The following is a 15391-nucleotide window of genomic DNA, read 5'->3' as shown; positions in this document are numbered from 1 at the left end:
GAAAGAGACAAGTGCAAACTCCTGAGAAAGTGCGTTCTGAGTAAACTCCCTCTCTCTTCCAATCACAGATCCAGAAGCCGGCTAGAGAGAGAAACAGGAGGCTTTGCTTGTCGAATTGGCGAAGATGGTGAGCAAAACAGAGGAGACCCAGTTGAACAGGCTCGAGAACCAGGTCGATAATGGAGGAGGAGGGGTTTGGGAGTACCTCTGCCTGGTCAGAAAGCTCAAGGTCCGGCGTTCCGAGAAGGTGCTAAAGCATGGCTTGTCGATCTTGAACGACATCAAAAAACGATCAAGTCTTGGGCCGGACGGTGAGTTTTGAGCTTCGGTTGTTGGTAATTCCATCTGGGATTGTGTGTTTTTATCAGATTGGTTTGAATTGAGGACGTATTGGAATTGCTTAATATGGTGAAGATTTTCTCTGCAATTTGGCGGGTTGTCTGTGTTAAGTCAATTAGGTTTTTGTTGTTTTGCGTTTGTTTGATCATGATAGCTTGATTTGAATTGAGCATGGATTGGATGGAATTACTTGATGATGAAACAGGCTGAGCTCTGTGCAGTTTGATGTGTTTGAATTTATATTAATGGGGCTGTAGTTACTTTGCAGTCTGTTCTGTCATAGAAGCTTAATATGAACTCAGTGTAAACAAGGCATGTCTTTGGTTATATGCATCCTCCAATTTAAAGTTCCTCTTTATTGGGGAGAGCTTTTGATGTCTGACTAACAATCACTTTGTATTTTTCGATGTAGAATGGACTTTATATGAGCAAGTTGCAATTGCAGCCATGGACTGCCAATGTCTTGATGTTGGAAAGGTATAATATGTGCTTTGGCCTATACTTTTATAATTGCATAGCTTTAATTTTTGGCCTTGCAACTTTAGGCTTCCCTGCTTAGAAGGGGGTCAAATATTGGTTTTGGTATAACCTACTCTTTATTTGAGAGTTGCATATCTGTGTAAGGCAAATGTGCTTTTTCTTTCCTTTTAAATTAGTTGTAGTGCTCATGTGCTATATTGAGTATATTCTGCAAATTATGGAAAAGTTAAGTACGTTATCTTATGCCTGCCCTACTTAAACTTTTGCAGGACTGCATTAGGCTTTTACGGAAGTCATTTCCAGAGAGTAAAAGAGTTGGTAAGAGGAAATAACTGATTTTGAGGTCTGATATTACATCCTGTAGTGGTATCAAGATATTTGGTACCTTTTTTATGGGAAAAATATTTGGCTAACTGGAGTGGAAATTAATGTTGTTGGCTGTTTCTATGTGGTGGCTTAGCTATTTTCTTTGGCATAAATCACAGGCAGGCTAGAGGCTATGTTGCTTGAGGCGAAGGGAGCTTGGGCAGAGGCAGAGAAGGCTTACTCGAGCTTTTTGGAGGAAAATTCACTCGATCAAGTAAATCATATATAAATTCTTCATGCAAAGATGGTTACGTTTATTTCTCTTTTATATGAGAAAAATAACTTCTTTTCTGAGGAAAGATAAAGGAAAATGATTTTTTATTTTTCTTATGCAGGTAATACATAAGAGAAGAGTAGCTATGGCGAAGGCACAAGGAAATATTTCAGGAGCCATTGAGTGGCTTAATAAGTATCTGGAAATGTGAGGCATATGTTAAATTCCGTGAAAGAAAATGATTTTATGTCTGCAAGAAAAAAGTTGCTGAGTTGACTTTTCCCCATTTTGGCAGATTTATGGCTGATCATGATGCTTGGAGAGAGCTGGCTGAAATATATGTTTCCTTGCAGATGTATGTTTCTGGCAGACTTATCAAAACTTAGTGGCTTCAAATTGCCTATGCTTTGTTGTCAATTGATAAGTTATGTCTTTCTGTAAACCAGGTACAAGCAAGCTGCATTCTGCTATGAGGAGCTGATATTATCTCAGCCTACTGTTCCACTTCACCACTTAGCATATGCTGATGTACGTAACCTTTTTTTTCCCTTACTGTCCAATAATTCCTTTTTTTTTACATGAACTTTTTCTTTGTTGGTTTTCACGGCTAAAGAATAATTGTGATTAAAGAAAAGCTCCTTGTACCCTCTTGTTGAAGGGTGTAAAAAGTTACCTAAATCTTCTTATATCATCTCCCAAATTACTGTTATACTATACCATCCTCCCTTGTTACGATGAATTTCAGCTAGAGTCAAGACCGGCTTCTTTTTTTATAAAGTTAGCCATTAAACTGAAAAAAATTACATACTGGAGTCAAGCTAGAGTCAGAGTTAGGATAGGATATCCTGAAATAGGGGGCCAATGAGAGAATTGATTTTATGTATGAACTCCAAATATGAACACCTAGTATCTAACTTGCAATGAACAACCTTGATAGTTGATCTTTTGTTTCCATACTATTTGGAAATGACAAAATGTGAGTCCTCTGAGAAAGAAGTAATGTGGCATTGCATATTCAACATGTGGTCATGATTACATGCTTTAACAGCACTAAAGAACCCCATTAAAAAGCGAATAAATGTCTGATATTGGGCTCTCTGTGGCAACAGGTGCTTTACACACTTGGTGGACTAGAAAACCTTCAGACAGCAAAAAAATACTACGCATCCGTTATAGACTTGACTGGGGGCAAGAATATCAGAGCACTTTTTGGTATTAACTTGGTGAGCTCTCTCTCCCTCTTGAGGTGCATTGATTCAGAGATACACACACATATATATTGGAGTAATTTAAGTTTTAGAACATTGCCGATCCTGCTGGAGCTTAGAGTTGTCTATTACTTTCTGTTTTCCCATCTGAGTTATTTTTGGTGTATTCGTATGATTCTGAAATTAGACACCTGCTATTTAATTTCATTATTCAAATTGTTCTGTCTGAGCCCTTTCTTTTATCCATCTTGTGACCAACTTGAATTACTGAAAGAAAGTGTTTAACTCCTGCCTTCTTCCAGTGCACTTCTGCCATTGGACAGCTTGCAAAAGGAAGGAACAAGGAAGACAAGGAGAGCTCAGAGCTACAATCACTGGCAACTACAGCCTTGGAGAAAGACTACAAGCAGAGAGCTCCCGACAAACTTTCCCTGCTTACTACTGCTCTAAAAAGCTTGAAAGTTTCATCATAACTCCTGTGTCTTTGAAGAATCTTCGTATAATTGCCCCGACTCCGATAGCAATATCATAGTTATGTTAAATGATTTTTTGCCTTTCTTCTTGGTTTGTGTCTTTTTTTCCCAAGTCCTTAATAAGAGGACGTGATGTATTCTTTAGGATGCCAGTGCCACAGTGGCTAACTAGGAATGTATGAGTGAGTAGTGAACCACCATTTCCTTTCACAGTTACTTTCAGATTTGCTCCTCCTCACTCTCCTTTGTGGGTTTAATCTTCTATTTCCGTTTCTTCTTTTTTACTGATGCAATGCAACTATTATATTAGGAGGACATTGATGCCATTCTTTCCTATCCTTTCCTTTCCTCGGCCAATTTTCAGTTTTCAGTTTACGGGCAATATTATTAATTATTAATTTGTTTTTTATTAACTTTATTAAAATCATATTTAGTTTGTATAATGACTATAAATAAATCGAAAGAAAGTGTCCAGATAAGAGGGAGAATAAACGTGTGATATATTTATCCTTTTTATTTTTGGAGGAAGAAATTTAGAAGAGAAGATGGAAAATATATATAACCCAAGCTATAGAAAAAAGAAAAGAGTATAACCCTGAATAATATAAAAGATATTTTTCCATCAGAACCAAAAACAAAAGATATGTCATTTGCAAAAACAACAATTAGAAAACTTTTAATTTTAATCATGCCATTTTCGTAAATAATCACATTAAGTAGTGGCAATAGAAGCTGAGAAAGACAATATAACCACACTGTCTAAAACTAGGGTTTGTGCTCTTGCTCATCTCTCGTCGTCCTTGCCTCTTGTTCGCGTACCTGCGCCCTAGCCACCTCTTCTCTCACAACATGGCCGTCGGGTACATCTCCCTCCTTCTCTCTATCTACCTATCTCTCCTCTCTCTCTCTCTCTCTCTAAATACTTACATGCGCATTTGTATGCCTGTAAATTTTTTGTGGTTCTCATTTGACTCAAATTGTGATGAATTTGCAGTAAGAACAAGAGGATTTCGAAGGGGAAGAAGGGTGGGAAGAAGAAGGCGTAAGTTGAATTCACAGGCCCCTGGTTTTGTTTGGTGTTATTTCATATATGTAAAATGTGTCCGTATTATATTGTTAATTATAAAAAAAATATAGTAGATTTTTTGTAAGAATCATATTTTGAGGTTGACATTGTTGAATAATATGATGCAGAGCTGACCCATTTGCTAAGAAGGACTGGTATGATATCAAGGCTCCTTCTCTCTTCACAGAAAGGCAGATTGGCAAAACCCTTGTCTCCAGAACTCAGGGCACTAAGGTCTCTCTCTCTCTCTCTCTCTCTCTCTGTGCATATGTATGGATATAATTTTATATGTATATATGTATTGGGTTACATTTATGGTTTTTTAATTATCTAACATTCCCTGTAGAGCAGTTTGATTTAGATCAGGGAATAAAGAAGCCATGTATTTGTTTTGCTTTAATAATTGTGGTGACCTGCACTGATTAATATCTGATTTGTTGCTTTTATTGAATTCTGATGGTTTGTTTTCATCATTATCAAACAGATTGCTTCTGAAGGACTCAAGCATCGAGTGTTTGAGGTTTCTCTGGCTGATCTCCAGAAGGATGAGGAGCATGCTTACAGGAAGATCCGGCTAAGAGCAGAGGATGTGCAAGGGAGGAACGTACTCACTAACTTCTGGGTATGGTACTGCGTAACTGCTATTAAATTTTCTTTAGTAGATATGGTGTATTTTTGTTTGAGTTGTGAACCTTGAAGTATATTTTGGTCTTTTCTCTATTTCCAGGGAATGGATTTCACCACTGACAAGCTGAGGTCGTTAGTGAGGAAGTGGCAGACACTGATTGAGGCTCATGTGGATGTAAAGACTACTGATAACTACACCCTTAGGATGTTTTGCATTGCATTTACCAAGAGGCGTACAAACCAGGTCAAGCGAACCTGTTATGCCCAATCCAGTCAGATTCGTCAGGTTTGTTTTAACGTTTCATTTTCTCTTCCATGTTGTTTATTCTCTGCTTCCAAGTGTTAATGTTGAGTTGCTTTATTTTTGGTCTCTTGCTCATGTTAGATTCGACGCAAGATGAGGGAAATCATGATAAACCAGGCTGCATCCTGTGATCTGAAGGACTTGGTGGCAAAATTTATTCCTGAGAGTATAGGCAGGGAAATTGAAAAGGCAACATCCAGCATCTACCCACTGCAGAATGTTTTCATTCGAAAAGTCAAGATCTTGAAAGCTCCCAAATTTGATCTTCCCAAATTGATGGAGGTATGTGTATCATGCAGGTTTCCTCTGCAGTTCAGTTTCCTGTTTCTTTGTGTAATTAGATTCTGTCTTGTTGTGGTTTATGAACATGCGTAGATGAGCGTGCTATTTAGCAATGATCAATGGGTTTCTGAGGTTTTTCTGTTCTGTTGTCACTAGGTTCATGGCGGAAAAGAGGACGTCGGTGTGAAGGTGGACAGATCAGCTGAAGAAACAGTGCCCGAGGGAGAGACCGAAGTTGTTGGAGCATGAAGCTAGCTGTGCTTTATTAAGCCATCATTTGCTTTACTTTTAGGGGAGTTTTGTTTGTCTTTTCAGACAGATGCAGAGTTAGTGCATCCTTGAGAGTGTATTTGAACATTGTCTAGCAGTTGATGTTCGATTATCACATGAAAGATGCTTTAGTAATTTTTTTAGAAAAATTTTGTGTTGTCTGTGACATATGGTCATCCTTTTCAATGTCTGATTCTTTCGAATACAGCTGCTGAGGTTTTGCACTACCAGTGTTATTTTCTACTATCCGAATGTTTACCCAGCCGTCCCATTGAATATTGTAGGAAAATTGCCTTGCTTTTTACGCCATTGAGGAGAGTCTGCATTGAATTTTGGGAATTAACGTTCGCTATTTGCTGAAGTCATGTATGTGGCTTTTTCTTTTTAACATGAGCCAAAGGTGGTAGCGGTTATAAAATTTTCATTTACCATTTACTGAAAGAAAAAAAAACCAATTTAACTGATGCTACAGCCTTATTAGCTTTAGGAGGATTACTGTTTCAAATCGAAGCCATTCATAAACCAAGTTCATGAAGTTCTTTTTATTTCTGTTCTAGCAATAAAACTACCAGCAAGGATGCGTCTGTGCTGCTCCGGCAATTTGATATTATCTTAGCATATTTTCCAGTTGATTAAGACTATGCAATGAACAAACAGTAAACTACACATCCCATAACATTGAATAGAAGACATTATGTAAACTCGAGTCCTGGGTGTTTTTTGGGGCAACAACTCTATCATAAGAAAGATAAAAATTGCAAAAAGCCACATCTGTGATAAAATTTGTATCACAATAATGCAGCAAAGAATAGATAGGCCTTAAGCCTCAGCATTACAAAGGAAAACGCAAGGGCTTGACTGGAGCTTGTGGGAAGTCAATGCTTCCGTGGTGGTGCGAGAGTTGGGAATGGTGGAATGGATCTCAGAACTAACTTCCTGCCGCCCCTCCAAGCAGCTGACCCGAACTCGCTGCCGCTGTGAGGAGGTGAAACCCTCTTTGAGTTTGGAGAGGTTGACTTCACACCACTGGGTTGTGAGCAGCTATTATCCAATGCCTCAAGAGTTTCCTCTTCCGGAATTACCTGAAGATGCCTTTCAGGCTGAGGAGATGACAGAACAGAATGTAGAGAAAATATTTTCGGTTTCCCACTAAAACTGGCTGTGAGTTGGCCTGAGGGTCTGCAAAACAAAATAACCTTCAAACATTTATAACATGAAGTTACATACAGTCCATCAATCTAACAAATCAGTCGATTAAAAACCTGCAAATCCCAGGAAGTGTCATTGGGAGATCTTGATCCTTCACTTTCCCTAAGCTGACATCTGTTGCATCCTTTTTCCGAACTCGTGATTTGTGTTCTTCAATTTCACTTTCTTCAGCTTCTATTTGATAAAGAAGAAGAATAAATTGAAAGTACAAAAATTTGTAGAACCTATTAGAAACATAAAATAATTTCTTGAATTTCGTATGACTACTCTTTTTCTTTTTCTTTTTCTATTTACTTGCACTACATATGGAAGCACATAGACAGGGTAAGGAAAGTAGCCTTCTGTTAGCTATGAGATCCATCATATAAATCATGTTTGCTCACCATCTTTCCGACCAAAAGTGTTTTTACACCCTATGCATCGGCAGAGAATGGAGCATCCAGCACCACCCTTGATAAAAAAAATTAAAGGGCCCACATCAGTTGGTAGATATATATCAAAATATTAAAGAGATTTAGAAGAGCGTTACATTCATATTAAACAGACTAAAAGTTGGTACCTGGAAGCATTCACAGTATTTTTTCAAGCAACCTGATTTTCTACAATTGCATCCCCTTTTATGCCTAGCTGAAGTTGGGGTGGAGTTAGTTTCCTCCTGCATGGGGAAAATTGTGAGTCTACAAGGTTATAATTTATAGCACAATGGAAATTTTCATAAGAAAATAGTATCAGATAAATCATGGCATCCGACCACCACAAAGCAATCCTCACTATGACTTTTGTGATAAATGATATCTCCAATCAAAAATTGGATTCCAATGCAGTGGTGCCTCCTAAATCTGATGTTTCAATGACTTATTGTCATGTCAGAACGTATAATGTCAGTCATAATTTCTAACCCCAAATTGTGGAGTAGAATTGATGCTACCAATCACTTTGGGAGCAAATGCAAGTGGGTTGCGAGATTCAATCAGTCTGCGAGTCTCTACAACAATATTTTCATAAATAGGCTTGTTGAAGCATTCTTGACATGAACAAGGCTCAATGCAGTAGAGACCGGCAGCAAAACAGTCACAGTAACTGCGTCAGTGAACATAGGAGGTCAGACTAAGAGAAGAATGGAAAAGAAAGAAAATGCTAAAATACTAATCAGTCAATATAATGCATTAAACTCACATTTTAAGAGACAGTACGAGCAATAATAGGCAGGTACCCAAAAAAAAAAAAACTCACAGTTTCAGGCATTTTGACCTCTTACAGTTACAGCGCTTGCAGGCCAAGCTTTCTCCTACATGTTGTGACTTAAGCCTGCAAGGTATCAACCGTTAAAACAATAGATTTCAAATGGTGAGGTAAAAAAGAATATGGTAGTCAATAGAATCTTCTGCACATGCCTTTTATTCTCAGGACTACTATGGTCGGATTCTACACCAACTGGTGCACATGCTTCGGGAGGAGTTTCTGCAATATGAACTTCACTTTTGCAAGATTCATCACGAGAAACCTCACTGGGAGTCAAACAAGTACTAGATATCTTGGAGTTCGGAGTCTCTGTTACTTGACTCTCAGAAGCCTGAGTCTCATGGTTTACAACTTTACTTAAGTTACTTTCACTAGTAGTTGCAAGAGCATTCAAGTGCAAACCTATACCAGGTAACCTAGAAGATGAATAATCACAAACCGCTGTAGTTCGAATCAACTTTTTTTCAAGGGTGACTTCACAATTGGACTGTAATGGGACTGAATAACTGCCACTAGTATCACATATTGATTTCCTTTTGTGAGTTTCTGCCCTTTCAAAATTCAAACACCTCCTGCTTATTGCGTACGACTGAGAATTATGCTGAACATGGTTAAACAAAATTGTTGCATTATTATAAAATCAAAATGTATGTACTTGAGACTCTGTGAGCGAGTGTCTGTGTGTGTGTGTGTGTGTGTGTGTGTGTGTGTGTGTGAGAGAGAGAGAGAGAGAGAGAGAGGAAAAATTCATAAAAAATAGAGAAGTAGGGAATGGCAAGACATGAAAAGAAAGTCATCGGAACCATTGAGTCATTAACCTCTACAAAAATATTAGTCAAACCAGTATATTACCGTGCAGCTAGAATGGATACACTTTGGGCACTTGTCATCTACATTTAACTTATCCAGCAAATTTCTAGAAAGTACTGCTGGTGCTTCATCTGTTTCCTTCAAGTCCCCAATACCTTCTGATTGATTACTGAACTTTCCCAATGCGTATTGTTCACTGGAATCAATAGGACCAGATTCCATCACTTCCATATCATCGTGATTGTCTTGTAGGATGTTTGATATAAAACAGATTGCCCCAGGATCTACTGTTTTAGGATCCTCCCCGTCAGAACTCTCTTCAATGGTTGTTGAATCAAAATTTAACAGATCAGAAGCATCAGAAATCAACCTCGTCCAATCAACTCCAGCTGCTTCTTTCTCATGCTCCATTCCGCAAATTCTGCGCAAGTGTGTTTCCCTTTCAAATGAAGAGTGCCTTTCTTCTGAATGATGTACAACGGATTGAACAAGTGATGCCGGCGTGGCAGCTGTCTCCAGCACAGTATCTGTGGCATCACAAGGCACATTTCTATCTGGGCTACCAGAACTATACTTCAAGGTATTTGACAACTCAATTGCTAGTTCCAAATTCTCAGCTGGTATTGCATGGGTAACCTCTGTACCTGAACTTCCAGGTGTAAAGCATTCTGATTGCTTAGTGCCAAAATAAGATTGTTCAACAGCAACTGGGACACTTCCAAGTTTATCACTTGGGTTTGGAGTCTGGAATGATTCCGGATTTGATGCCTCAGAGGAGTGATGCCTGACAACATTAACAGGACATAAAACACTTGTGTAAAACTAGCAACCAAAATGTTTTTTTTTTTTCAAATTTTAATTCATCAAAGCAGGAAGAGATGATCAATTATACCTTCTGAGTGAGAATCTAGTTTCACCGAGGGAAACATTCTGTGGCGAAGTAAAAATAGGTGGAAGAGATGCAAAAGTTAGTGAGTTGAAGGTGTGATCATTTCCTCTGGACTTGACTGGCTCAATTGGAGAAAGATTGCTAATGTAGTTGAAGACGGGGGAATCCTGCATGTTGAGAAGCAGTCATTCTCACTGTATGGCCTCGCAAACGTAACAAATTTTAAATAATTGAACTAAAAATCACAAAGGGAGATACAAATATCCTCAAAATTGTTGCAGATCAGAACAAACCCAGTTATGCACAGTGACAACAGACAATAAAGCATAGGCACAAACATACTAAAAACACAAATTGAAGCAAACCCAGATTCTCAAATTCAAGCCCCCATTTGTGACCAAAAAACAACCAAATAAACTGAACCTGAAGCTAAAACCAGAACCCATAAAACCCAAAAAATCATAAATCATAAATATTTATTTATTTTTATTTTTATTTTGAACTCACAACAATTAAAAATGAACTCGGTTTGCCTTGTGTAAAGAAAACAAACCTCATATTTAGAAGGAAGAGGAGTGGTGGGGGTGGTTGTCTGATTCTTCAGAGGAGTGTCCATGCCCACAGCATAAAACTTCAGCAAATCATCACATCTCTCTTTCTCTCTCTACAATTTTGAAAGTAAGGCAGAAAGAAAGAGAGTGAGTGAAAATATTGGAGGGACTTGGGAGGGGCGGCAAGGCGGGAAGAGAGGGATTTCTCTTCTTTAATTTTTCCTGTGGGGACCGCCCTTGACCACTGACAACAAATTTAGACGACGTTGTCTTTGAGGCTTCGGTCATCAACACGACTAATAGGCTCGAAAGTAAAAGACGACCCAATTACGATAGCACCAGAACGAAAAGGCCAATTAGATTTTACCGTGGCCCACAAGTAATTGCCGGATTTTGGGAAACTCTCATTTTCTTTTTTAACTGCGGAAAACTAATCCAAACTAAATTAGGAAACCCAAATTTGTTTTCTACTTTTTCTTTTGGATTTCCTAAGTTGGTGAGGAGACTAGTCTGATTTCCATATATGTTGATCGGTGGAAAGCACATTGCATTAAGAACCAAACCCTAGAAGCCAATTACCACTTCCTAGATAGCTCTTCAGTGATTTCTTTGTCTAACACACCTCTGAATTTGATCATCCCATGACGATAAACATCACCATAAACTTGTGTGGGCACCATAGTACTAACCAGGAGCAAGTCACGAAAGTCTTGCGGGTGCCCACAAGACCGAGAAGCAAACGTCGGTATGATTATAAGAAGATGAAATCTCTCATCTCCTTCATTGAAAACCTAGGCCTTAGCCCTCAAGAGTTTCAAGAGAAGATTAGGCAGCTGAGGTACTCAAGAGACTACACTTTCCTGTCCTCTGATGAACGCGACAACAATAATGTTAACGCGGTCAAAGCGGTTGACTTTGGCCTCTATAGTGCGTTGACAAAAGCTATCAACTGTGACATGCGAAGTCACCAAAACGAACATCATAAAAATCTTAATCAGTTGCAGACATCAAAATCTGGCAAAGTTGAATTTGTAGAACGTCAGAAGAAGGAAAACAGTAAATTTCCAAGAGGTTTGCGTACATTTGTTCTTCATGACAATGACGACGAAGACGACAACGGAGGAGGAGGATATGAGATACCAAGATGAAAAGCCTTGAAGAGCAAAAGGGAAAGTTAAGATTTTGCCGAGAAAGATCTACGTTTAATTAATCTCAGAATCGATGATATATATAGAATGATGAAAAAAGAAGTATAGATGTATTAATTGTTGTTGAGCTTAGTGAACAATTTACAAGCTTTGGATTATAATGCGTGTAATGTGTTGCATATGTTTAGTTATTAGTCACAAACCCCTTTCGATTTTTTTATTATATTTTTTTTGGGTAAAGTGGGGGCTAGGCCCAACACATCTAAACGGAAATAACCATAGGCCTCAACAGACAACCCCTTCTAGTTAGATTCCACCTGAGTGATGGCAGAAAGAGCATCTCCCAGTAATAAAAAAAAAACTTCGACATTTGACAAAATATAATTTAAAACAATCAAAATTAATATCGGCAAAAAATGATCAAGACCTGTAGGATCTGTGGTCAGCTTCTTACAAAATTGAAACACTTGAAAATGTGTACATATGAATGCGTTATAGAACAAATCTCAAATAATTTTCTACCCAACTACAACATTTTCCTAGTTTAGCTATCTAATCTAACCCCGTATAGACAAAAGCTTATACTCCGAACCTATCCTCCCCACCACTACATTCAAAGAATTTCCTACTATCTGATGCAGCCATATACATGCAAAGCTTTCCAATCCCCTTCTTCCGTTGTGACATTGGCAGCATGCAATACAATGGAATTGTCTTGAAACTTAAGATCCTTACTTACACATATGTCCATCAAATTTTAATAGCTACCCGGGTTTTGATGGGTTTGAGCTTGATTCCTAGACTCTCAGGAGAAAGAAGTTCTGGCGCTATGCATGATTGGTTCGAGGGGCTGGTGGGATTGGAGTCATTACTTGATGAGGAATTAGAATGTGGTTGTCTGTAGTAGCCAAAACCCCTGAGGAAGAACTCAATCGGAGTTATCATGGCGTATGGGTGCTCTTCTGTTACCAGTGAGCCACATGCCTGAACCTGTCAAGGGCAGAAAATATGCCTTGTCAAACAAGCATCTTAATTGTCATTTTCTTAGTAGAATACTGATGTGCCACACATGTTGGGTCCCTTAACAGGAAACGATAAGGTAAGTGGAGGGAAGATTTATTAGTGAAAGTACTAACTGGGGAACCTACCTCAACAAGAGCACAGCTTCTTCTGTTCATTTTGGCATTCATATACACAGATTCAGCATGGAATGGACTACTGTCACCCACAAAAATAAGCGTCTTACACTGCAAATTCTTCAAGCCCTCTGTAAGGTCATGCCTCCTGCAAATAAACTTTCAATTAAGTTCATCGGATGCAGAAAGAAAACTATGCAATTTTATCACATTTGGAAAGGCATGCAAGACTTCAAATCATTTCTACTAACTTGCAGCTCTCTCTTTGTTTCTAATCCACTCAATTATTGAAGCAGAATTACAGGTAATATTTTCAATATGAATTACTCTAGTACTAGTTAGGTGCTGATCATATAAAGTATGTCAATTTCATGTTGCACCTCAAATGACTTGAGGCAGAACACATTACAGGGAACCAGATAAAAAAAAATAAAAATTAGAATGATATGCAACGGAGCACATGCTTATTGCAGTGAAAAGATCTTACTCATTAATTGCTTGAAGGAATCTCATGACATTTGAACTTTGCCTTTCATCCAGTAACTGTATTCACACATCATGAAAAGAATTAATAGCAGCTCAGTCATGTACAATTTACAATGTTGACATTATAAGAACTCTTTACAGAGTAAGCAACAAATTGTTAAAAGTTCCTTACCCTTCGGCAAGCTTGTATAATATCTGATTCTGCAACATGCATGCTAGACCTAAGCTCCTACATAGGAAGAATATAAGTATATAACAGATACCAAATCAGAAATGACCTGATAAAAAAAGGTAAACTGCACTACCTCGCTGAAGTAACGCTGCAGAAGGCATTCCTTCACTACATCACACATACCATAGAAGTACAGCAAGTTCAACAATACCTGAAAATTTGGAGTACATGAAGTCTTAAGCAGGATGGTCAATAAGTCAATCTAATTTTACTGCATGTAGAAAACTTCTACCAGAAACAACTACACAAACAATATCAACTTGGTAATGGAAATTATAACCTTGTTGTAAAGCCATTCAGTCCATGAAGGTACTTTGCAGATAGGAGACACGAGTACTAACCCAAGCACTCGTTCTTTATACTTCATCTGCCCATTGGAAATTACATGACACAATTACTAAATCAGAATATCACAATAGGCCAACAGATAAGAGGGTATTGGTGACTTACTGCAAAGAGTGTAAGGATATAAGCACCAGCTGTTACACCCAAGCACATGACTTCTTTCAACCTGATTTTAAGTTGAAAAAATGAAGAAGGAAATTGAGAAATAGAGAGGTAAGCAAAACAGCAAGTAAAATACATATAATCTCCTCTAGATTACATCAGTCAGAACATAAAATTGTATATGCATATTGTTGAAATGAAAAAATTTCACATTTTCCCTCAACACATATATCTCAGCTTCTAGTGGAAAATCATCATTGAGAACCTATTCTCTGTGGTAGAACATTTTATTAAATTCTCTCATCTCAAAATACAAGATTGTATCTCTCCAATGGTAACTTTTGTCAGGATATGCTAAAGAATCAAAAGTAAAAACACACATATAAGCAATCATAATCAGTACGTGATAATAAAGCAAAGGAAGTTTGATTGCTGGAATCAATAAACTTACCCAAAGAAATCAAGCACTTCGACCACCTGGTCTGCAAGGTCATCCACGCTAAGCAAGGGGACATCTGAAGAAATCACATCAGCTCCCAACTGCAGACACTCTTAAACAAATGGGGTAGAATACTCTATTAAAATCACCAAAATGTTATGAAAAGAACTCCTAACAAACTTTAAATATAAAAAATATATCTAAGGCTGAAGATATGGGATGCATATAACGGACCTCATGGCCAGGTGCATCAATGTGGTAAATGCAAAAGTTGTGAAGCAGCAAAGAAGCAGCATCTGAGCAAAAGAGGAGGCCTTGGAAACAGGACATGTCTGTTGAAAGTGTTTTTGGTTTATAAGAACATAAGCATCTAACACCCAAAAGCAAATAACATCCAGACACTGAAAATTCAACCTTTTTCCATACATTGGGGATCAGAATAAAACTAAAATAGCCATTCCAACTACCTCAAGAACATGCATCAAGTCCAAATAAATCATTGGCAAAAAACAAAAGAACAAGAATAGAATCATACAATTGAGAGCAACGTCAGGGTATGTTATCAAAGCAGGCTTTCCTTGATCCCCACAAACAAGCACAGAGACTGAACCTTTGCTTGTGTTCACCACACATTCCTGCAATAGATTCATACATGAACCAAAACAGGATGCAAACGAAAACCCATTAAAGAAAATAGAGAGACAGAGAAAGAAATGCAAGTTGAGGCTCAGGAAAACACAAGTTCTGCTTTCTTAGCGGGCTTGTAAATTGTTTCTTACCTTTCCTCCTAAAGGTACCATATCAATGTCAATGGAGACTGAGTCACTCGAATCCCCCATGACTCAGTTACTAACTGCGGATTCTTGAACACCAAAACGAAGCTCTTCTCTGCTGCTTCTTCTTCCTCTTCTTCTTGTTTCTTCTTCGGTTCTCTTTTCTCTCTTTGTTTTTATTTCTGAATTATGAGGCACACCCTCCAAGCAGCAAGTTGTCCTGTTTTGCCGAAATGACAATTGTCGCCTCCTGTCTATGATTTGATTGCTGGTCTTGGACCTGGTGTTGGCTTTGGGTTATCCAAGTGACCGTTGCAATGGCAGGGGTTCTTGTGTAATTTCGTCTGAAGCATATTACAGCTATCTGACACCTGGACGCCGCAGAAAATGAATAATCCCA

General features: G+C 38.2%; 4 protein-coding genes across 5 annotated transcripts; 2 read left to right on the top strand and 2 right to left on the bottom strand.

Annotated features, from left to right (window-relative positions):
• The first annotated feature begins 1 nt into the window (after position 1).
• LOC103318617 (Protein prenylyltransferase superfamily protein) lies at positions 2–3395 on the top strand. Its single transcript, XM_008220016.2, has 9 exons — positions 2–311; positions 752–816; positions 1089–1137; positions 1305–1399; positions 1521–1606; positions 1695–1754; positions 1846–1927; positions 2509–2622; positions 2910–3395. Exons 1-9 carry the CDS (start codon positions 125–127, stop codon positions 3078–3080), a joined length of 909 nt encoding a protein of 302 aa, XP_008218238.2. The 5' UTR covers positions 2–124; the 3' UTR covers positions 3081–3395.
• A 396-nt stretch (positions 3396–3791) lies between these two features.
• On the top strand, positions 3792–5778 carry LOC103318616 (Ribosomal protein S3Ae). The gene is made up of 7 exons (XM_008220015.3): positions 3792–3940; positions 4075–4122; positions 4275–4380; positions 4631–4768; positions 4874–5059; positions 5159–5359; positions 5516–5778. The coding sequence occupies exons 1-7, from the start codon at positions 3930–3932 to the stop codon at positions 5606–5608; spliced, it is 783 nt and encodes a 260-aa protein (XP_008218237.1). The 5' UTR covers positions 3792–3929; the 3' UTR covers positions 5609–5778.
• Positions 5779–6281: 503 nt separating this feature from the next.
• LOC103318840 (Tesmin/TSO1-like CXC domain-containing protein) lies at positions 6282–10533 on the bottom strand. 2 transcript variants are annotated; one of them, XM_008220277.2, is made up of 10 exons: positions 10333–10533; positions 9783–9946; positions 8933–9674; positions 8233–8681; positions 8072–8146; positions 7738–7918; positions 7398–7493; positions 7222–7288; positions 6892–7012; positions 6282–6808 (listed from the first exon to the last, which is right to left on the bottom strand). In XM_008220277.2, the coding sequence occupies exons 1-10, from the start codon at positions 10393–10395 to the stop codon at positions 6505–6507; spliced, it is 2262 nt and encodes a 753-aa protein (XP_008218499.2). In that variant the 5' UTR covers positions 10396–10533; the 3' UTR covers positions 6282–6504. The 2 variants fall into 2 exon arrangements, with proteins under 2 accessions (XP_008218499.2, XP_088908877.1); XM_089052751.1 differs by having other exon boundaries at positions 9783–9973; positions 10333–10473.
• A 1326-nt stretch (positions 10534–11859) lies between these two features.
• On the bottom strand, positions 11860–15181 carry LOC103318614 (protein NDL2-like). Its single transcript, XM_008220014.2, has 11 exons — positions 14998–15181; positions 14754–14853; positions 14453–14550; positions 14231–14319; positions 13783–13843; positions 13613–13699; positions 13406–13483; positions 13273–13329; positions 13102–13157; positions 12627–12762; positions 11860–12468 (listed from the first exon to the last, which is right to left on the bottom strand). Exons 1-11 carry the CDS (start codon positions 15055–15057, stop codon positions 12229–12231), a joined length of 1062 nt encoding a protein of 353 aa, XP_008218236.2. The 5' UTR covers positions 15058–15181; the 3' UTR covers positions 11860–12228.
• Positions 15182–15391: the final 210 nt, after the last annotated feature.

The sequence above is a fragment of the Prunus mume genome, linkage group LG1 (assembly GCF_029339155.1).
Source record: "Prunus mume cultivar Tortuosa linkage group LG1, ASM2933915v1, whole genome shotgun sequence".
Taxonomy (NCBI): Eukaryota; Viridiplantae; Streptophyta; class Magnoliopsida; order Rosales; family Rosaceae; genus Prunus; species Prunus mume.
Note: the sequence above shows the minus strand (reverse complement) of the source record. Positions and strands in the feature narration are given on the sequence as shown.